The following is a 22,478-nucleotide window of genomic DNA, read 5'->3' as shown; positions in this document are numbered from 1 at the left end:
AACAACTACTGCGCCAGATTAGTGCATCTCCATGCAAACACTAAGGCAAAAGTGGCTGGAAGTGGGGTGATTTGTATTGCTCATTTCACATAACTGGATACAACAATTTTGTCTCCTTGGACTGAAAAATAAATGCACTGAAGAATCTGCAAACGAAATGGATCTATCTTCATGCCACCCCAACAGAATGTGCCTTAAATTACGATGACAGTAACACAAGTGCTAAAAGCTTGAAACCAAACAAGACACAATAGCTGTAATAGATGGAAATGTCTGGATTAGAACAGTGGATTACAAGGAAAACATTCAATTATTCAGTTAAGGCTTGCATACACATATTACGTGTAACATCTTACAGGATTCAGTGGATGCATATTATGTTTGCCTTGAGGCAATATGAATTAAGACAAGCAGAGACGGGACTTCACCCAGTCTATTACTACAACAAGCCCATTAATCCTGAACATGAATGCGCAACATAATTGAAGCCGTCAATTGACTTGTATGTATTCACTTTTTCTCGCCGTTAATCCCATATGCAATGGGTTTCAGATCATTCAGCGGAGCCGTTTCTTGAAAAAATTCGGCATGATAGTCCCATTACTGAGGTCTGGTCGGCGGTGTACCAGGAAGCGATTCTATTGTAATCCAACCAAATGTCTTTGTTTGTATACTTACTCACTTGGCAAAGCGCTGAAACGCTTTTTGACTTCAGAGGCTTGAAGTGTTGCATTGTCAGTGTTGCTTCCACCAGCCCCCTTTCTGTGCATGTGTGGCAACATTTGCTAAAAAATAACAAAATCAACTGTTAACAAGACTGACACACTAGCACCTCCGTCAGGCCTCTGCTTTGAGCAAAAATGCCAACGTCTGCATTTTAAAGTACTCAAAATGAGCTGGCATTAAATGCAAAAAAAAAAAAAAGAAGCTGATATTCAGCAACGTTTACCATGATAAGATAAGATAATATAAGATATGCCTTTATTCGTCCCACCATTGGGAAATTTGGTCGTTACAGCAGCACAGTGGATAGAATATAGAAGAAATAGCAGAATATACAAAGAAATTTAAAGACATTCAAAAAAGCAGTACGTATATACAAAATATAACAAAATATAGAAATATAAAAACTATGTACAGAGCAGTAGCAATAGTTGCACATGGAGAACAAATATAAATATTGCACAGTTAGTTATTGCTGATAACATCTACAGGTAAAGTTAGAGTGTTTGCATGCTAACAGCAGCCAATAAGCACAATACATTGTTTAGCTGAGGCGGAATGCATGTAGGCATTTGGTCATAAACCAAAGATCTGGACAAACTGAAATATTGACCTGCATGTGGCCCTCAATGTCAGTGGATGAAAGCTTATTAATAATCCTGTGGTGGAACTTAAATGCCAAAGCAAATTTAATAGCAATTCAACTAATAGGCCGAGTGGTTGGGACACTCAAAATCACAAATGACAAACTCATTGTAGCTATAGCAAAAGTCAGAAGATCACCAAAGTCATACCATAAATGTTTGTAAAACATTTCATGTGAATCCATTGTCGCTTCCTTCTGGATCAAACTGGTGGTCTGACTGACAGAGCAAGAAACATTGCTAAAAAGCATAATATGGGCACTGTAATCGTTCTGCTTCACTTGGAGCAGACATGACAGCAGGCCTGAGTATTATGCCATGCACGGTGCAGATTAGCCACATCTCTCAGCGTTTTCTAAAAGTGTTTGGTAGTTGGAAAATTTAAATTCTCCCATTTATTTTACATGGTGACACAATCATTTATTATGCTACTTCTCATTAGAGGTGTGTCAAATGAAGTTGACTGGTAGAGCACATTTGTAGCTTCATCATATCACAATATGTCGTCTGGCCTGTCACAGTTGGTAAATGGCAATCACATTGTATCATGCCTGCTCTATCAATTTGCCTTTGAAATATATTTATTGAAACCATTAAGGTGATACACAACCTGTAGCCAGTCAATATAAGCCACCAGTGGAGCGACATAGTGCCTGCACTCAAAGGGGTGGTTTCCCATCAATGCGTCTTACCTCTGACAAAGTATATAATAGCTCATATTTTATAAGTGTCTGAGCTAAATTAGCATTTATAGATGCTCTAATGGATCTTAAAAAAACACAACAATTCCTGACCATTACCTCAAACTGGAGGAACGTTAGTTCTGTTTCCCTTTATATTTTGATTGAAGCAAGACTGAGTAAAAAGAAAGAAAAATGCAGTTTGGTTTCAAAACCTTTTAGGAAGGCGGAATAAGTATTTCAGCCAGTTTTCAAAATACATCCTTGAGTGTGTTTTCTGAGTTATAATCTCACTCCATTACTGAGCTGTGCTGCTCAATTGTGAGAGGAGCTCAGTGTCACACTGACTGTACATGTTTGTAATGCTTAATGTTGCCTTCAATAAATATGAATATATGTTTGTTGATAAAAGGGAGAAAATGCCACATGTTCCACTAATGTCAAAACTAGAATTACTGTCATGCAGTTGTTTGCCTCTGCTTACCAGTCGGACGGACGTAGGAACGGACCCAAAGGCATAATGGCTCTATTATAAAAATTCCAAAATTGGCACACCAGCTGCTGCATCATTGTGTTTCTTTTATTTCTGGTGAGAATTGAAACCAAAGCTCAAGTCGACTTCAAACATTAAGCTAGGGCCAGGTGTTGATTCATTTAACTCGGATGCACAAATCCAAAAGCACAGTTAACTCCGAACAACAGTCACAAATCACCATTTTATATCTTTGTCTAATCTGTACACGACAAAATGTCAAGCTCCATCTCGTGACTATTTCCTCCGAACAGTGTCTCAGCTAAGTTCAGCTCTCCATGAAATATGTACGGCATGCAACGCCTCATTTTTGGTAAATAACTCTTCATTTACGGATTAACAAACGACAGCGTGTTAATACGGGAGCTCTAGAGGCATTTGTTGGCATTTTACTTTGACTTTTTTTTCACTTTAAGCAGAACCTTGCTACCTCTGTTCTGTTGCAATCAGTCTCCATGCTAAACCAAACTAAATCCCCCCCCGGCCTGAGCTTTCTGCTTACGACTAATCCGATGCATCTGTAATTTCTCTGCATAGGGACACGCGGTTCTGATGGGCCAACCATGTTGTAACCATGTTATAATTCCTAATTGCCTCTTGTCATGTTATGGCGGAATGAGCCGCAGCATCAGTGAGTTGCAGGGTGTAAATTCTGGTCTTCGCAGGGATCAAAGCTGCGAGCCTCCAGTCAGGCAGATAATCTCTCGTCACACTGCCACCGCGCCACCTTCCCACCTCAGTACCTATATGTTTACTAACTACAATATAAGCTGCCCGGTAGATTCAGTCAGAGTTCTCCTGCATATGGGCACGTTTTCATTTGACATCTGATACTGTTGAGGGATCGACTCAAGAGACCAACTGGACTCGTCACACCTCATCATGTGCTCATGTTTTTGCCTCACAATGTATCTGCACGCACGCGCGTGTTATTGTGAATCGCACGTGTGTGTGTGTGTGTGTGTGTGTGTGTGTGCGTGCGCGCTCCTCCCTCTCCGTTGCCTTAAACCTTGATAAACCGTGACGTTGCCATGGCGACAGCGCTTCACTGGCGGGAGGATCAGTGGCCCTTTTTTTCCGCAACAGATACAGATCCTATAAGACAGCGCGTGAAGAATTACTGAACGCTTGGTGGCTACTTCACCGCTGCTCTGACACAGTGCAATCTCTGGTGGCTGAATTATCTGTTGGCGCCGTCGTTGTGTTTCACAATAAGAAAGAGGGAGCTGAGTTGCATACTTTGTTTATTCCCTCTAGCACACGAGCGCCCAGCCTGTGTGCATCTCTTTCTTTCTTTTTTTTTTTTCTTCAAATTTATTTAGTAAAGCAAGACACAACAAGTGAGACACGACACATTTACACATTGGGTGAAACCCATGGTGTATAGCGTGGGCTACAACGATGACAGTGAGACATAAGATGCAAACATTAAATCCTCATTATATAGATTCAAAGACGTTTGTGAGGACCTTGCTGATCAATCGACAGCTCCCTGAAAGTCTACTTGGACTTCTTTGTAAAAGGGATAGACACAAGAATATAAGACTTGAAGTTATACTTCAACTTAACTGCGGTGGCATCAGCCATTTTCCACGGAGAGACAGAAGCAGCAGCATGTCAACGGCTGACGGGAGGAGACTAGACGGACTGATCGGGAAGGATGCTCCTTGGACACAGTGCAGGTGGTGGGAGAGAGGAGGATGGTAGCGAAGCTATCATCAGTGATGGACAACGACTCCCACCCCATGCAGGACACTGTGTCTGCACTGAGCAGCTCCTTCAGCGACCGGCTCCTTCACCCTAAGTGTGTGAAGGAGCGGTACCGCAGGGGCTTCCTTCCTGCTGCTGTGGGACTGTACAACCAGCACTGCTCTCAATAGAACACACACAAACACACACACAGGACTCAACCACTCTCAAATAATTCACGGATACACTTAAAATGCTATAACTTACTGTGCAATATTTATATTTAGTCTCCATGTGCAACTATTGCTACTGCTCTGTATATAGTATTTATATACCTTTGTTTTTTTTATTCAATGTTATTTTTTTTTGTTATATTTTGTACATACTTACTTTGTAAATTTCTTTATATACTCTTCTGTCCACTTTGCTGCTGTAATGCCCGAATTTCCCCATTGTGGGACGAATAAAGGTATATCTTATCTCATCTTAACGTATCTTATATCCATATTTCTGCTTGGTAAAGTGAGATATGAATTTTACATCATTCCGTTATGTGCGACTCGTTTTGTTTGTGCACATCAGAATTTCTGGGTCAAATGGCTGGAACAGGAGAATAGCACTGATCTCTACAGGAAGACATAAAATTTTCACATGTAGTAAAAATAGAATCGAAGGCTCCTTACGTCACTGATAAGACCAACAGTGCCCTCTCCTGGTCATTTGCATGCACGTGTTATCCATCTCAGTGAAAACCATCGAGAGTCTTGAAGTGTTTCCGTGGAAATTCATTTACATCTAAGATCTCCATTGTGTTTGTCTGTGGAAAATAGTAATTGTGCCTAATCAGTTAAAGATCCCAAAGTATAATGCTGATGCCAGCGAGAGTAATGGATGTTTTAAGCTTTAAAGCGTTTTGCCTGCTGCGCTGCCAGACAGAATTACGGTGTTGGTGGATCAAGAGATTATGCATTGCCCACCAAGTTAATGTTCATCCAATCAGCTCTGAATGTGAAGAAAATTGCATCCCGTTGCCCTGATAGGGACACGTTAACCAGCATGGCACCATAAACAACGGCAGGCACATTTGGGAAAGTTAGCTCATGAATACGACATCCAAAATGACTCCGACGCATCGTGAACATATGGAGCGCTCGTTCAGTCCGACAATGAAACTCAAAGACAAATATGTCAAATGTATGGAAGTAAACGTTTTTTATTTACTGATTTTCTAACTTCTTTACATTCTCTAATATTTCCTGTCTCAACTGTTGCTATTCTATGAAGGGAAAAAAAAAACCCAACCAAGAGATATTTTTTATCTAGCGCCTCAAGGATGCTGTCGTCTGTCACTGCCACATTTCTTTATATTCTTTGTTTATGCCTGCTACGCCCTGAGCCCACGGTCGATATGGATCTAAGCTCTGAGGATTTTCCGAGAGAGTATGAAAGAAAAGAATATCAAGTATGGTCAACAATTGACCAGCTACTAAGTAAATCAACAAACTAAAGGGGACACTGTATTGACAAAAGATCCTTATATGGTAATTATGACGTAATATCTAAAAAAGATATTGTAGACTAACAGGACTGGAGCTGGGCCGCTTCATGGGTCAACATGATGGGCCGACTTATCCTTAAAGGCCGCGACCCTTTAAGGATAAGTCGGTATGGATAATGGATGGATGCTTTCTCTCCACTTGGCTAAATAAAGCCCTTCTTTCGTAGTTGGCCTCTGCTGAGAAACAAAAAAGAATCTCTCTCTTTAAGCAGCTAATTGCTACACTATGTTCACCAGCTAGTCGGCAACCTTCTCGTCTCATGTGGGACTTTTAATGCTGCGTTTTCCAAAATGCTTCACTGAAAAAAAAAGAAAACACCATTATATTGACATGTAAGCTCATAGTCATGGGAAACATCAGTTCTTCCAAACACAGAACCTCGATGATGTCAGTCAATCCGGCACCTCACCCGCTCCCTACCTTACCAGTGCTCCCTCAGGAAGGACACCCCTCATGGATCATTATTGTTTAGCTCACGGTGGGTTTATTCCGGTTGGTTGCAAGGAGCCTAACTGCAACAGTGGCCGGCGGCAGGGTTTATGGATTTGGGATTTGCTTGCTGGGTAGCTGAGAGTAATCCCAAAATATTACAGAAGCGAAAGCTCCCTCAGTAAAACTGCTTTAGAATTCTGTACTTCTAGGTAGGATTTTGATGACACCCCCACACAATAATACACACACACACAGTTTAACCCTTGTACTAGGTTCACTTTTTGGACCCTTTGGTACTGGGGAATTATTGGGGTTTTAAAAGTGAAAAAAAACCCAAAAACAATAATCCATAACATTGTTTTAATCTCAATTCCAAACAATATCATATATGATTTATATATACAAAGACTTTACTTGAAAGATTTTGAAAATACACTGAACAAACATTTTTCATCTCTGATTATTATTTTGAACTGATACGTCCGTTGATGTTCACCTTTATCTTATCAAAGCTGTGGAACAAACAAATGTGGAAGTCACTTCAACTGCAATCCTCTGCCAGCAATATGAGCAAAAAAAAAAAAAAAAAAAAAGAAGAAGAAAAAAGATTCTCTGCTCAGGTGGCCTCGGAGCTGAAATTGGAAGAGAGTGAAGTGGAAGAGGAGGTGTTTCAGAAAATGAGCACGATGGAGAAATAGATTCTGAGTGTGACAGTGAATTTGAAGAGGAGCTTGAGTCAGAGCTTGAGCCTGCAGGGACTCTTCCTCCGACTGCCTGAGGCAGGTGAACAAGCTTATTTCGACATTTTGCCCAACTTAACCACAACTTTACACATGTGAACAGGAACAGCTACACACAGGTACTGACAATCCTGTACGTTAAAAACTAAATTGTGCATTTCACGTTATAAAACAGTGTAAACCCATCCATCCATCCATCGTCTACCGCTTTCAGTCTAAAGCCATGTAGTTAAATTACAACTCTTAATGAAAACTGCTTCATGGACAAACAATAAGGTTGTTTATTTTCTGTCACAGTAATGCATCTTTGCTTTGCTCCTGTATGTAGTTGAGGTGCTACCTTCTGACTTTGTTGTGAGCTCTATGTTTTCAAAAAAGTCTAAAGTCTAAGTCTTTCAAAGAGTCTAATCAGCCTCGCAGCGTGTTGGACTCGCTCTGAACCCAGGTAGTTGCAGAACATCTTTTTTTTCTCTAAATCAGAACAACCAGCGAGGCTGTGCAAAATGCATGATTATAAATGATGGCAAACTTCACGAACTTTAGATAACCCTATGAGACACGCACACACACACACACACACACATACACACAGCACTTCAATAAACGTCATTATCTTTCCTTCACTGTTAGGACCAAGGCTGCACACTTGGTAGTTCTATATGTATTCATGCATACATGTAAACAATCTTTATATTCACTCAGCATTGGTTGCAGTGCATGGCATGTTCGCTTCCTTTCTTCCCCATTATTTCCATTAAATTGTTGGACCTCAAGTGATTTCATGGTCACAGGAACTGCATGATTATGCTTCTTGATTGTATTTTGCCACAAATAACCTGTTGTGACTGAAGGAAAAATGTTCATGGAAACAGTCGCAACAGTTGCGTCACATACTTTTTTTGCAAACTGGAAATATAGAGAGCTACAAACACACGGCATCATGTTTATTCAGTGATGTCTAATCTTGAATACGAACACGTGTTACAAGCTGGTTAATTCAAGACTTTGATGATCCCATTCTGCTCTGGCTCAACAGACACTCGACCTCTGTGCTTCAAGGATGCAGCTCTTTCAAACTGTGGCATGAAAAACTCCCTTGAGCCAGATGGGATCAGTCCAAGTTGACCTCGGTTCTGGTTCCACAAAAGCCCCAAAGAGTTTTCAACTCCTTCTGATACTCCAATAACTAAGTCGGATATTAATATATCCTGACAGTATTGACTACTTGTAGATAATAGTGACGTTTCAAACAGGTTGCAAATGAAGGAACATACTCTTCTCAAGAGTATGGTCTCAAATTAAAAGAGCCATTTTTTTTTTTAAAGCTTTCATTGAACACAAGGAACATCTACTTGGACGCAGAGAAACACGGTTTTTAATAACATCGGAGAAACCTAGCAACAAGCTCATTTGGGGAGATTGGCGTGGAAATGATTGGGAGGGAGGCGGTCTAACAGCAGGGCGTCGGGCGTCTTGTCAGATTTTGAGGTGTCATGACGTGTCTGTCACTGGGCTTGATAATGTCAGAGATTGAACCACGCACCTTCGCCCACTCACATTTCTCCCTGCATATTAACTTGTTTCTAAGATGAGGAGCGGAGGCAGTAAATGTCAGATTATCAATTTTCTTTGAGATAATGCACTGTGATTAATACAATGTATTACTGCCTTGATAAGTCTGCATATATTATTAAGTCCGTGAATGTTTTATGTATTTATTTATTTTTATTTTTTTAAATTGTATTAAAAAACAACATAATGTGACCTGGCCATATGTTGATTTATGCTCACAATGTCAACATCCATTGCACAACCCTTTTCTATGGACTGAAAAAACACAGGTGCCAGGCATTTAGCTCTGTGCCAGGCATATTTTAATATAAGGTAAATACTGTCCTCTAGTGCTCACGCTGTAACACACACACACACACACACACACACACACACACACGTACGTACCCAATAAATATGCCTCCTGGTAGTAATGCCAAATTACATTTTCCAGCTCTCATATTTTAAAAACGCTATAGACTTTCGTAGCATTTTCAAAATTAAACAAATTCATCACAGATTACGTTCATGGCGGCCTTGTCAAACTCTGCCCCAGTTACTTTTCGCACTTCTTGTACTGCTGGATTTTTATAATAAAACTATTCAGTTGTATTAACTTTTTGTCTAGTCATTTAGTGATGCCATGCCCAAAACATGGAAGAGTTGGACAGGAATGTCTCCAATGGTTTTATTATCAGCTATACTCTCGGACAGCTCTTTCTTCTGCCCTATAAATATTGAGCTGCATTAAAAAGAAGGGGATGGCCTATTTCTCCTCCCCCAGATTACCCGCTCAATCATTCACTAATGCTTTGTAACCATCTGACTTCACCTGGTGAAGTCATGTCAACACTCGGTCAGCGTGTCCTGACCTTCGAGACTACAGGGGGTGATGAGGATCTTGACGTTGGCACGGCAGATTTGCAATCAGCCCGTCAACCGGCACTTGAAAGCCCGCAGGATATTAGAGATGTAAATGGAACATAATGGCGCCATTGTAATTGTGCTCATCCTGTTCGGTCTTTGATGGCAGTTGTCTAATCTCTGCAATTCTACACCATCTGGCAAACTCGGCGTAGGCAGGAGAGCAGGGGTAGTTAGGACAACCAGTCTTTAGTTAGGATGTAATCATTATCTTTGGCTGGTGACACGTCCCGTTTGTTATCAGTCAAAACTGTGATTTGGGCCAAGTCCAGCTCTGTCGCGCCAATTAATGTTCGTCAGAGTTTTGAATCTGTTCTTCTTAAAAGGTGGGTAAAATTTGTGAAGAATGAAATGGACTCTTTTACTACCGAAGGGTATAGAGTTCTCCGTGTGGCTGTGACACTGATGGGGACATTGTGTACTGATATCTGCAAACAGTCCTTTTGCATCAGTTGACCAAACAAACAGAGCAGGTCATACAGACCTTGTAAACATTCATCACTTTCAGCAGAATATTGCCAAATTTATCTCATTCATTAATTCCAAAACTCACCCATAACATCCAATAAAGAGGATATTTAGAATTTAACAGGGACGTTTAATAAAATCTGTTTATAATCAAATGTAGAATAAAAAATATATATCATAAAAACTTTTTTTTAAAAGATAACAGACGAAAGTTTGCCACAGGCCGATTTTAAACAAAAAAAAACAAAACTCTGTATGGAGTATTGTTTCCTGAATTCATATATAGCGTCATACCTTGTATTAATCATATTGCTCTAAATTATTAATCATGAAAAGGTAAACTAACTGCAGTTCAGCATTGTTTTTAAAATGCAGTTATTTAGTGATGTGTTGTAATGGTAAAGTAAAGGACAGAAAAAGGTTGTTCTTTACTTTAATCCTAGATTTAGCACAATAGTAGTAAGTATTATGAATCCGCTATTATAAAGATACAGCATTTCAGAACATGAAATCACATGGTATTTCTTCAAAAGAGGGTGTTCAAATATTAACATGCCTCTCAATGAATAAATCAATACCTTTACAGGTTATTTCCAAACTGGTGACATCTGAGGCATAACTGATACATCTTTTATGAATCGCGGCGGTGAGATTTCCGCTGCAGTGTTATTGCCGTGAAAAGAGGCATCTGGATTCCATCTGGGCATTGTTGTCCTGCTGCATCACAAACATATATTATGAAAGAAGCAAAAATAGCACAATTCTTTGCCTGTTTTTGCTCATCTGATTTACATAGAAGTCCATCAAAATAATACACTGCCACAAGCGCACGCACGCACACACACGCTCTTACGCTAATAAAATTGCACTGTATTTAAAAAACAGACACATGGAAATTCAATTGAGATCAGTTGAAGTGTTTTTTTGTAGCTCACATGTTTTTATGCATATCCAAATCCATCTATTGTTGTGTTTGTGTTGTCGTGTTGAAACTCCTGAAAACTGGCAGGTTGTAGTGGAACCGGAATCGCCTGGCGGTAGACTGTATACTAATGACAAGACAGAAGAAAAGGACACGTCTGTGTAAATACAGCCGTCAAGATTACGTGATAATTTAGACATTTTGCATAAAACTGTAGGTGGTGACTATTTCTCACAGCACCTCTGGGAATCTAATCTTCACATTGACGCTGTCTGCTGAGGCAGCAACAACTGATGCAGAAACCTCCTGCTTGGCATTGGTCTCATGTTGCTGGTTGAATCCAAGAAGTAAAGCTATGCCTGGGATGTAGCTTTCAATTCTGCAGGGGGGGAAAAAGGTAAAATGTTCCTTTTACGCACATGCCAGTACACAAAGTGAGGTTTCACTTCCTTCTCACCCTCCTCAGTTCTCTTCACATTTTTTATTCAAATTTTTTGATTAAAAAAGGTGCTCATATATATATATATATATATATATATATATATATATATATATGAGCACCCTGAAGCTCACTTTCTGCCCAACTCAGCCATCATCTCTGGGATCCTGGTCCAGTGCACTTTGGCCTTGATCGTTGGCATGGCACCAGGCAGATGTGCAGTTGCAGCTCTCATTGACATTTCATAGGACTGACATTCAGCTCCCCAGCGGATGTGTGCCTTGACCAAACACAAGAGATCAATCATGAGGGGGAAACTCGACAAACAACCATCCCACCATCGGTGGCACACATTACACATGTGAAAGTGTTGGCACCAGGCCGTATTTGTCGACTTTGAGGCTGGATGTTTTTCCCGGTCGCTTCTAGCATCTTTTTATCCTTTTACAACCGAAGTCAACATTACATTTAACCTACAAATATGTATTATCTTAGTTTCTACTTCCTAAAAAAAAAAGTTATGCCTCCGTGCCTCAGACATGGAGCGATGCCAATCCAAAAACCATACAAACCCTACAAATTTGGCAGTCTATTTAAGCTGTAAAGATTTCCCATCGCTCCCGTTGCGTGTCCTTGTCTCTGCCGCCCTGTGCCAGTATTGCGGCCTGCCAATTCAGCCTCGCCACCATCCCAGCCTCCACCCGCAGGCTCCGACGGGGTTTTAAAATATTTCTTTATCACTCTGCAGTATCTCTATATGATCACATCTGGGGGAGCAATGAGGTCGGAGTCTGGACGCCAAAACTCTAACAGTGTTCTGCTGCTCTAGTAAAAATTTCAAACGCTGGTCGAATCAAAAACATAACAGTGCCTTACCATTGCATGTGGTTACATATCCCCTCATTACCATGAACATGGACTGCGAGGGCACTTTGTCAGAGTAACAAGGCAGTGTGAAGACACCCCTTTTTTTATACTTCCCAAACTCTCCAGAGATTGAAAATGCAGACACAGATTCGTTTAAGAATAAACTACAATGGCTTTTCTCATTGTAATTAAGGGAAATGTCCCCCAGTGGAACGGTGCAGCTCTTTTATGTGGTTTTAATTGCTTCTGGACAACAACTGAGTTCTTTGGTATGGAGCAATACAGAATATATAGAACTTTGGTTCAGCAGCAGACAAAAATTGCAAGAAGGATACGTTTAGAGATATTGTTGATAATAATATAAACTAACAAAAGTGTTATTGTTTAGATAACTACTATTTATACACCCAGATGAATGCGTCTACTAATGTTGTGCTCGTTTCATATCTACCTGTGCCTCGGTGTGGGCATTCACAGTGGTGTCCATGCACATCTTCCAGTTTGTGTCTTCTCCAACCTGGGACACGATCAGTTGGGTGTTCTTAATATTTGCCTCGGGCGTGTAGTACATGGCGGCGTCATAACCCTGAGGCTTCTCATTGTCACTCAGGGCAAAAGCTTTCATGTTGAACAGAGCCTCAGGTGTTGAGTCCGAGACCTGAGGGATGATGAAGAAAGCAATATAGTAGACCGTAATGAGATTGCACGTGTCATGTCTAACATGAGAAGTGATTATCTAATGTCTTGCGGATTCTCGTGAATTCGTTACAACACCTGAAAGTGCATCATTGTCATTGTTGGCTAATTCTAGTTGGTGACTGTGTAAGCCAACAAGGCGGAGGGAACTAGCAGTATGTGTGTATATATATGTCAGATGAAGCAGGATTTTTATGGAGCTTTTTCTTGCACAAAAATCCGTGCACGGTTCTAAACGTGGTCAACTTCTATCATGGTATCACGAGTCCCTCTCATGTGCAGCATGTTTAGCATACTTCCACCAGGCTGTCGTGATGGTTGTGATGAGAGTCTCTGACGCTTGAGGCTGAATCAGAGGACATGCATAGGTGCTGAGCGGCCTCCTGTAAACACAGTTTCGGATCAGGAGAAATTCGAATGGATGAAACAGCAGAGCAGGTGCAGAGATTATAACATTGCAAGTGTAGCCAAATACCTTGGAAAGCCTCCTCAGTGTCTCCATAAGTTGACGTGTGTTCATTTGATGTGGGCCCGAGCCGGCGTTTACCTCAAAGTGGATTTTGTCAACAGCTTTGATTGTCTGGGCTAAGAAAAAAAAAAAAAAAGGACACAGGCTGTGTTAGCAAAAAGTTAAGGAAATTAAAGTAAGACTAAAACTACAGGAAAGACAACATATCAATGCAGAGATGAAATATATCTAAAAGAGTAAAGGGATGCTCCTTAAAACAAGAGGCTTTCTCAGCAGCCTTGAGGCTGTCGGGGAGGGAAATTCAGTTCACAGTTCTAATAACCAAATATGACATGAACAGCTGCACAATCTGAAACTATTATTTTTGGAGTGTTTTGTTTTGTTTTCTCCAGTGAAATAAACTCCAAGGCAACATCACTGCTGGGTGAGGTCACAGGTGCAACAGACCTCTGACCTCACCCGGCCGCGCCCTTTAGTAAAGCGGAGTGTGTTTCAGAGGTGAAACAGGCTTGAAGGTGTCATTCGGAGCGTGCAAGGAAACACCTGCTTGTTGGGTCTGGTGCTAAGTTGCTCTTACGGAGAGCAGAAGCAAAACTTTGACAAAGCAAAAAGACTCATTGCTTCGCAGCTTGGTCGAGTCAGACCAACTCAAATTCATACATTCAACAACTCGGGCTAATAACATCCTCACTCATGATTTTTAAAAATTGCAAAGAGGATGCTACAGTGGTGGTTTCCATGTAGCAATGGCAGTTATTTCCTCAACAAATGCCTCCTGACGATGAATGGAATGATAAAATGCTGTAATACTGGGCGATTGGTTTTTATGTATGCGCCAACTGCAGCGGCAGTGTTTGCAAATTGAGCAATAAAGTGGTATTTTAACTTCCCTGTGAGTAGTGTGTCCCGTGTGAGTTTACCAGCGCTTTATGGTGTAATGCATTGGACTTGTTGTGAATACCTGGGACTATTTTGAATGCCAAGTGTGTGTATCCCAGGAAATAGTACAAGGGGTATTCTTCATTATAGTACTCCCTCCTTATCTCAGATTCCACGCAGACACCAGCTCCATAAATGTGACTCTCCGTACACATTTTGGTTTGTGGATGCCAGATGTTTCTCTCCTTCATCATCTGTTAGATAAAATAAAAAAAAAACAACACAAAGATATTATTCTGTTTTGAGTTGAATGCATCTTCATTGGTCCAGCAGACGTTGACTGTACCTGATCTGACTCAGGCCTCACAATTGTGGCCCCTTTGAGAGTGACTTCATCATTGGAGTCAATAGCTGTCGGAACCATTGGGGTCATTTTTTCCTTAGCAGGCTCTTCAATGTTCCTGGAAACTGCATACACATTGGACCTGTTGGTTGGAAGGGAAATGATACATCTTTGTTAGCATTTGTGTACTTCAACATTAACACTGTACACAAAGTGTTGTGACCATTTGAAATACTTTATTTCGATTGTTGGTGACACAATTTGATTCAGAATTGATCGTTGATGCAACATCTGTCCTTAAGGCAATAAGGGGCCCTACTACCAAACTCTTCCTCCAGTGTGTTATAAACCATTCAGCCATGTTCTTTGTCCACTGAATGATAAGTAGTGCTGGAGTCTGGTGTTCTGCCTTGCTATTGACAGTCTCCGGGGGAGGTTGCTGTTTCTCAAAAGTTACACTTTACTCCTGTTATACTTTAAGATTGGCTTCCTATTTTGTCACTATGGGTTGAAATAGGCTGCTTATTAATAAAAAGAAGAAAGAAAACTGAGGTAGTTTAGTGTGGCGCGCAAAAGAGCTGCATTCACTCCATGTGTATCGTTTCCAAATTTAAGTCGATAAACATCCTTAAAACATACCTGACTGAAATGATTTCAATCTCTTTTTTGCATGGCGGAAAGTCGAGTTCAAACTTCTTTTCTCTGACATTAATCTTGGCAGAAAACTTCCATGGAATAGCGATGGGGAATTTGGCCTTCAACTCGGAGCCACACTGGAACAGTTCTGTGTTGATCCCGTAGAAAAGCCAAAAATCCTTTGTGTAGCTAAAAATGTAAGACGTTAGTTCGGTAGCTGTTCCTCTACAGTACATATACAAATGGCACACAAAGGCAATCTGGCAACGATGGCGTATATGGCACCAGATAGCATGGTTTGCTCCCTGTAATTGCCAAACATATTCCATTATATCTTCTCTAAATAAAAAGAAGACTTTTTTCTTTTTACCCAACAAAACCATCGCTGTCCAGCGAAACTTCAGACGTCAGGAGTTGTCCCAGACGTTCAGACATTGGTGGATTCACTGCAGCTTTAGCTACACACACACTCACACACAAAAAAAGATAATGATTCACATATTCAACACTGATATGATTTGTAAGGTGTTTATATGCAGCAGGACTTGTTTCCTCACCGTTGACAGAGATTCCATTGAGTGTTTCATAATATTTGCTAATCTCCAGTGGGAGACCCAGGGTTGTAGCCTGGAAGAAGCGAACCTCAAAGATCAGGAAAGGCTTGGTCCAATGCCAGGATCCCCCCCGCTGTAAATTCTCAATCACCGCCCACAGAGGGCTTTCCTTCCCCGCAGCAGGACTGACAGCCTGTAAGTGAGATCACAGAACCGGGGGGGGTGGGGACATTGGTTACACCTCGACATGCCCGACAGAAGGTTGGGCACGTCGAGGCTTTGTAGACCATTTAACACACTAATACTTTTGTTGACTGCACTGGCGTCTGCTCATGGATCATTAATAGTGGTTTCGTTCAATTATTCTCTCACCCTGATGATGTACTGAAACATATCTTTGTTCAAATCAGCATAGAACCACTCTTGTCCGGAGGCGCCTGTGTAAGCCGTGAGGACTGGCTTATCGCTGGGCAGAACTTCCCAGTTTTTAAGCTGAAAATGACACAGCATACATGTATACGGTCACTCAAACACATGAGCCGATGCCATTTTTGCCTCAAGGTTTAAAGTGTCTTCTCACCACATTGTAAATAGCCTGGAAGTCACCGAAACCTAGATCTCCTCTAAATCCAGGGATGCTGGTGCCAAATAACTCCTTAATTCCTTCAGCACGGATTCCAAACTGTAGCGTGCGGAAACAGAAGAAGACGATTACTCCTCGTGACTTGCAAGATAGGCCTATGTTGAAGTTCAGTTTGAGCGTCACTGGTAGTGTGTCACACTGTACCTCCAGTAGCTGGAGAATTCGGCCAATGAAGTAAAATTTTGATTTCATCATTAATTCAGTGGGGAAGACGCTGGTTACACTTCTTAGCATGAAGACTTCTGCCGCTGTGCCAATTAGGAAATCGTCTGCATTTTGGGAAAAAAATTTGAAATAATCTCTTACAGCTGTTTCAAAGAAATCCCCGGCTCCATGAGTCTGTATGTGAACATACCATTGAACCAGTCCATGCGCATGGCTTTGCTGTAGAGATAGCTGACACGACCAAATTTAGGGGCCAGGATTTTAACAGCTACGTTGCAGGCGGTCGAGCTGTTGTAGAGGCGGCAACAACAAAAAAAGAAGAAGGGATTAGGATTAAATTTAACATAAACAATGAAATACAGCACTTTCATCATCGTACTCACAGGTATTGATTGTCTGGAGTACGGGATCTGGCAAAGTTGCTCAGGTAGGAATACGCAAAACTGATGACGTGGAGGTCTTTTTCCTGCTGCAGATGTGTCGTCACTGTGGACACCAGAGCCATCGGCGGCTTGGTGTCAAACAGGATCATGAAGGCCAGCATGCGGATCTCGGTGGGAAGGGCCTTTTGCAGGAACAGAGCCATGGTGATGTCCTGGACCTAAAAAATACAAGCTATTCACAGAGCTGACACATCCAACCACCCACTGCTGAGGGTCATTTCGGCTCTGTTCCAACACAGTCGCTTGAATTTTTCTGAACTGACAGTGAACTTTGAAAGGCAGATGACTGTGAATGTGGATACAAAAACGACAAGGCAGATTCTGGCCCTCCACAGTGACATGCATGCAAACACATGCATTCGCCGTCAACACATTTTGTATGAAAGACAAGCGTTCGGCTGTGATAGATGAACATCCTCTCATCTTCTCGCATGTCATTTGCGTCTCTTACACTCTGAGGGTCTCTGGCAGCTATGAGCCTCATAGACTGCACGGCAGCGCTCAGCACACGAGGCGGCAGATCGACGGGGGCGGCGGCCACACCGGGGAGGAAGCGCATGATGGTTTTAATGCTGCCTGGATGACCTGCATTCCCCAGAGCTTTCAGAGCGACGACCATGTACGTCTCGTTGGCATTCTTCAGAGCCTCCATGGCCATGTCCAGCAGCGGCTGATACGGATACGAAGCACATAAGCAATTGTTTCGTTTTTTTCCTGCACATTTGTATTCAGCACATACAAATTTTACATTTTCATCTGTTAATGCTACGTACTAAGTCAAACCTCATGCATAAACAACCCCAATGTAATGGCTGTCCTGAGTATTTAGCGAAAAGGAAATAGTTTTTTTGTTTACCTGAACAGCAGTTACTGGGCAGGGTGTATTGTAGGCACAGTGCTTGTAAACCAGAGAGCCATAGGAAAGCACCATGGTTTGCCACAGATAGATGTTGGATTTACAAAAGGGAATATTCAGGAACATCTGCGGAACAGAGACGGAGACAGATAATCTTCTGTAGAAAGTGTATATGCCTGGTATCATTTTTTCCTCATGCAAACAATGTCCCTGACTTTTCGTTTACTCACTTTAGCCATCTCAACCAACTCGGGAATCGCCTGGAGGTGGTTAATGGCCACCACAAAGGTTTCCAGAGCTTCATCTGCAGACACGTCTCCAGCGTGGAACCTCATTTCCAGGAACTTTAGGATTCTGGCATCGCCGACCTCAACAATCATGTCCAAAAACCAACGTCTAATAATTGTAAGAGAGAGTGAGAACATTGATTATTCAGATGATGCCCAAAAGAAGGATTATCCTCCACATAAACCAGAAGAGGACAAAAAGTAAAGGTGTGGAAGACAAGGTCAGACGTCTAATTTAATTGCGCTTGTACGATATGAAATACATCACTCATCACCTTTCTGTCATCATGCCCCACATGATGATTAATCATTCATCAGTGGCAATGTACCAGACTAAATCCTTTCTGAACTGAGTGGAGGATACTCTTCAATTACCTAATCAGATCTGAATCAGAGTTCACAGATGACCTGGGACCATTTTGTTCGTCATCTAAATTAATAGCTTGGGTAAAGGTTATGTATGATGGATTTTTACTTCAGCTAAGCTAAGTACAATGTTCCCGGTGGGTTCAAAGATATCCCCCCCCACAAAAATCAATCCCTAACTTTTGAATTTAAAACAATTTCGCGCGACTTAACTAATCCATCAAAGTTAATGAAAGGTTGCATGTTTGGGGCAACAGTTTATACGCCCTCGCAGTGTCTCGGCCCCCACATTATGAATAACTTTATTTCCATCAGCCTCAGCTGTACTTTGTGTTTAGGGTTTAAATGTTACCATGCTAGCATTCTACAGTAAGAATGTACGGCTCCAACATCTCAACAAAGCATCGGCAAACCTATGAATCCCACAAGCTGATTGGCTGGTTCATGTCCTGATGCGACAGACACGCAGAGGAATGTTCCCGGAGCCCCACGCAGCCCAGAGAAGCATTATTTTTACCAGAATTCTTCTTAACAGATAGAACAAGGGCAAATTGAAAAACCTCTTGAAAGGCAATCCAGTTATCTATAAATTGATCACTTTCAACATTTTTTGCATATTTGCTACTCGGTTGCTGAATTTCACGTAATAATCACTGTGTTATCAGACAAAAAGGACCAGAGATAATGAGTGTGATAACGATACTCACCTCTGGTATTTATTTCCGGCCAACTGCGTCCACATGTTCTCTAATCCTTCGTAAGGTATCACTCGCAAGAGTTGGTACACCTTTATGGAGTCTTCAGTTGTTGCACTGTCAATTTGATATCGGTTAGCCTCGGCCAGACGCTTGATCAGTTCTACAGCCTGGAAAGAGAAATGAGCGGGTGCAGCTGATGAAAGGGAGATTCTTTTCATTCCCAGAACTCATTAACACACACCTGTCACTCTGGCAGTTGGTCCTCAACACAAAATGATTCAGTATCTTTAGATTGTGTTCACTTTTCAGAAAAAGAAAAACCATGTTGATTTCATCATTTATTGTCATTTCTGTATTTATCTTGGTGCTTCTTTAAAATGCCGCTTTGAACAGATTCCGCGTGACACCATTGGATCAGCAATTACCTTTGGCACGGGGTCTTCCAGGTTCTGCATCAACATGGGGATGTTAACTCTGGCATTGACAAACTTGTAGACGAGGTCGCCCTTGCTCTCCACGACCCCGATCGACGCGACAGTCGCCTCGGTGTCGCTCACACCGAGCAGCACCATTTCCTTCCTGCAGGGGAAGTTATCCAAAACTACCGATTTGTACAGCAGACAGGCGCTGCGGATGAGCAGCCGTGATGTGCGGCTATTTCTTTTTTGGATCTTACGTTGCTTGCATCTTGAAATTGCCACCCTTCACGTTGAAGGGGCTGAAGTACTGTCGCTCCAGGCCGTGAGCCCTGGTGATGAGGCCTCCCTCTGCCGTGGGCTTGACCGTGTAAACATATCTCACCGTTGAAACGATCGAATCCCCTCTCTAGTTTCGGAAGACGGAGTAACAAAAAGCAGATCTGACTTTGGCGAGTTTAATTTGACGATCTGAATCAGAGGGATCTGCAGCGGGATAGAAACGGACCTGTTTGGCGACTTGGTCGAGCACGGCAGTCGCCATTCCCCTGTAGATGGCTGCTTTCTCCCGGCAGTTACTCAGGTCCACAACCTGAGTGATGGTCATGTCCTTTGTTTCCTTGTCTTCTTCGGTAGCGTAGTTACTCTGGCACTTGCCATGGATGCCCATCTACAAAGAAAACTATGCGATTTTTTAAAATGTTACAACAGTTTTATTGATTGTTGCGTTGAACCAATGAAGCTGGTGGCAGTGTATTTGTCTGTCAGTGCTTTACAGTACCTCTTCCAGTTCATAGACCGTCTGCGTGGTCTTGACGGTGACTTGGAAGAAGCTCAGTATCCCTCTCACGATGTTGACGATGGTGTCAGGGATCTCAGCAGAGGCGCGGATGTCACCAACGTGTCCACTGGCGTAGTCAAACGTGAAGGGTTTGACGAGCTGGCCAGCGATGCGCTGGGTGAGCTTCGGGGAGGCGTCAAAGCCGTTTTTCCCCCGGAAGCCATTGAACTCCCCGAAATTTAAATCGGAGACCTTTTGAAACACAGACGGATGTGAGAGGTTGTCCGCTCCCATGAGAATATTTGTGCCTGAGTCAACATGAAAAGTGTCTAATTCTCTGCTCAATTAATGTCGGATGAAACAAATGTGGAGCCCAGCGGAGGGGGCGGGCTCAGGTATTCATCTGAATCCTTTTAATGGAACATTAAACCTTACTTTGCTGGCATTACATTATTTCCAATAAAGTTTGATTGTGGCATCTGTTTGTGAGTGAAAGATTACAAAAAGGTGCCGGAGGATGTGATGAACGCATTAGTGCATTTAACCCTTTTTTAATAAACAATTTTATGAATTTCAATCACTTTCAGAGTCTCTATATGATTTAATGTGTAAACGACTTATCATATAATCGACATGACTTTGGCTTCAACAGTTCAAATTATACTTTTGATTACTTCTCTTCCAATATCGAGGCAGACGTTGAATCAACTTAACAACAACTCATCCATTGTTTATGCTGCGCCGCTGAAATAGATTATTTCTGACATTGTTTGAACATCATATTGTGCATAACCTTTAACCCTCCACTCTCACTCTTACCTGAAGGACGAAGGTTTGTGCAGACACACCAACGATCTTGACCTTGCACGCCAGTCTCACACCAGACTCAGCCACGTTTGGCATGCCCAGTCCAAAATTCACCACTCCCTCATATCTGTACTCGTACGTCTTCTTAGGATTGAGGCCGAGCTCTGGAACATGTTCCCAAAATTAAATATGATCTCACATGTTCTTCATGGAAAGCGTTTGAAAAATATTATTTACACTCATGACGAAGACAAAAAGACTCACCATAATGGACACTTTGGCATGCTGCGAAATGTCAAACAGTGTCAGTATTAGAACCTATACACTTATGTGCACTTACGTGCATATCTTGTATATATATTGTTTCTGAAAACATATTTAGGTGGTGAGAATATCCTTCCAATCTTAGTGTTAAAATCCAGTAAAACCAAAAAAAACATAACACACAATACATCACTCAAATACAACAAAACAGTTTGGTAATTTGAGTAAAATTGATAAAACCTGTCCCTTCATTTAAGCCGTAAATGAATCTGACTAACTCACTATTTTTTCATGCCTAAAATACTTATGCTGCTAATTTGTGATTGATCAACACCTAAAAGATCAATAAAGTACATTTCTAAATGTCTATGCTAAAGCTATCTCACTTGTTGGAACTGTGGAATATATAAAAAATAAAATATGCACTGCAAAAACAAGTAATAAGAGTTCAATCAAGAATGATGAGTCGTTGCCAAAATCTCTGAAACTGAAGTTTAAAGAATTTATGCATGCACTGAGCCCTGACTGTTTTTCAGAAAATAGCAAAACATTATGAATGAGGCTTCTCCAAGCCAAAACTATTTGAATGAAGCAATGAAAACTTACTGGCCAGGGCCACAAGGCAGCTGAGTAGGAGCCCCCGCATGGTGAAACTGAGGAGTGGGAGCAAACATTTCAGATGCTTCCTTTATATACTGGTGTGGGTTTTCTCGCTGGGCTCCGACTGTTTAACTGTGAACACACACGGTCTGATCTGGAGCTCTGTTGACCTGTGACATTGTCAGAGTGACACGAGCGAGAGAGATAACTGCATCAACAGCTTCGTGTGAAAGATAAATGAGTGCAACCCCCCACCCCCCCCTTTTAAGGATTTTGCTTTTAAAACATTTTTATCATATACTTGAATATCTGTTAGTCATGTTAGAAATATGTGCAATGTTTTTTTTCGTACATATTCACACATCTATATTCAGAACGTGACTAATTTTGAGTATTTAGAGGAAA

General features: G+C 41.6%; 1 protein-coding gene across 2 annotated transcripts; it reads right to left on the bottom strand.

The window, feature by feature from the left end:
* Positions 1-10,361: 10,361 nt before the first annotated feature.
* On the bottom strand, positions 10,362-22,187 carry vtg3 (vitellogenin 3, phosvitinless). Of its 2 annotated transcripts, none has more exons than XM_035648730.1 (28): positions 22,080-22,187; positions 21,474-21,494; positions 21,222-21,373; positions 20,403-20,654; positions 20,130-20,291; positions 19,882-20,030; positions 19,631-19,784; positions 19,215-19,372; positions 18,085-18,250; positions 17,855-17,980; positions 17,450-17,668; positions 16,939-17,156; positions 16,746-16,843; positions 16,535-16,659; positions 16,328-16,429; positions 16,120-16,239; positions 15,751-15,940; positions 15,564-15,651; positions 15,197-15,382; positions 14,561-14,699; positions 14,297-14,468; positions 13,342-13,451; positions 13,163-13,249; positions 12,622-12,828; positions 11,438-11,583; positions 11,105-11,243; positions 10,878-10,991; positions 10,362-10,659 (listed from the first exon to the last, which is right to left on the bottom strand). In XM_035648730.1, the coding sequence occupies exons 1-27, from the start codon at positions 22,117-22,119 to the stop codon at positions 10,884-10,886; spliced, it is 3,834 nt and encodes a 1,277-aa protein (XP_035504623.1). In that variant the 5' UTR covers positions 22,120-22,187; the 3' UTR covers positions 10,362-10,659; positions 10,878-10,883. The 2 variants fall into 2 exon arrangements, with proteins under 2 accessions (XP_035504623.1, XP_035504624.1); XM_035648731.1 differs by having other exon boundaries at positions 10,362-10,656.
* Positions 22,188-22,478: the final 291 nt, after the last annotated feature.

Source organism: Scophthalmus maximus, chromosome 13 (genome assembly GCF_022379125.1).
Source record: "Scophthalmus maximus strain ysfricsl-2021 chromosome 13, ASM2237912v1, whole genome shotgun sequence".
Lineage (NCBI taxonomy): Eukaryota > Metazoa > Chordata > Actinopteri > Pleuronectiformes > Scophthalmidae > Scophthalmus > Scophthalmus maximus.
This window is presented reverse-complemented; position numbering and strand designations above follow the sequence as displayed.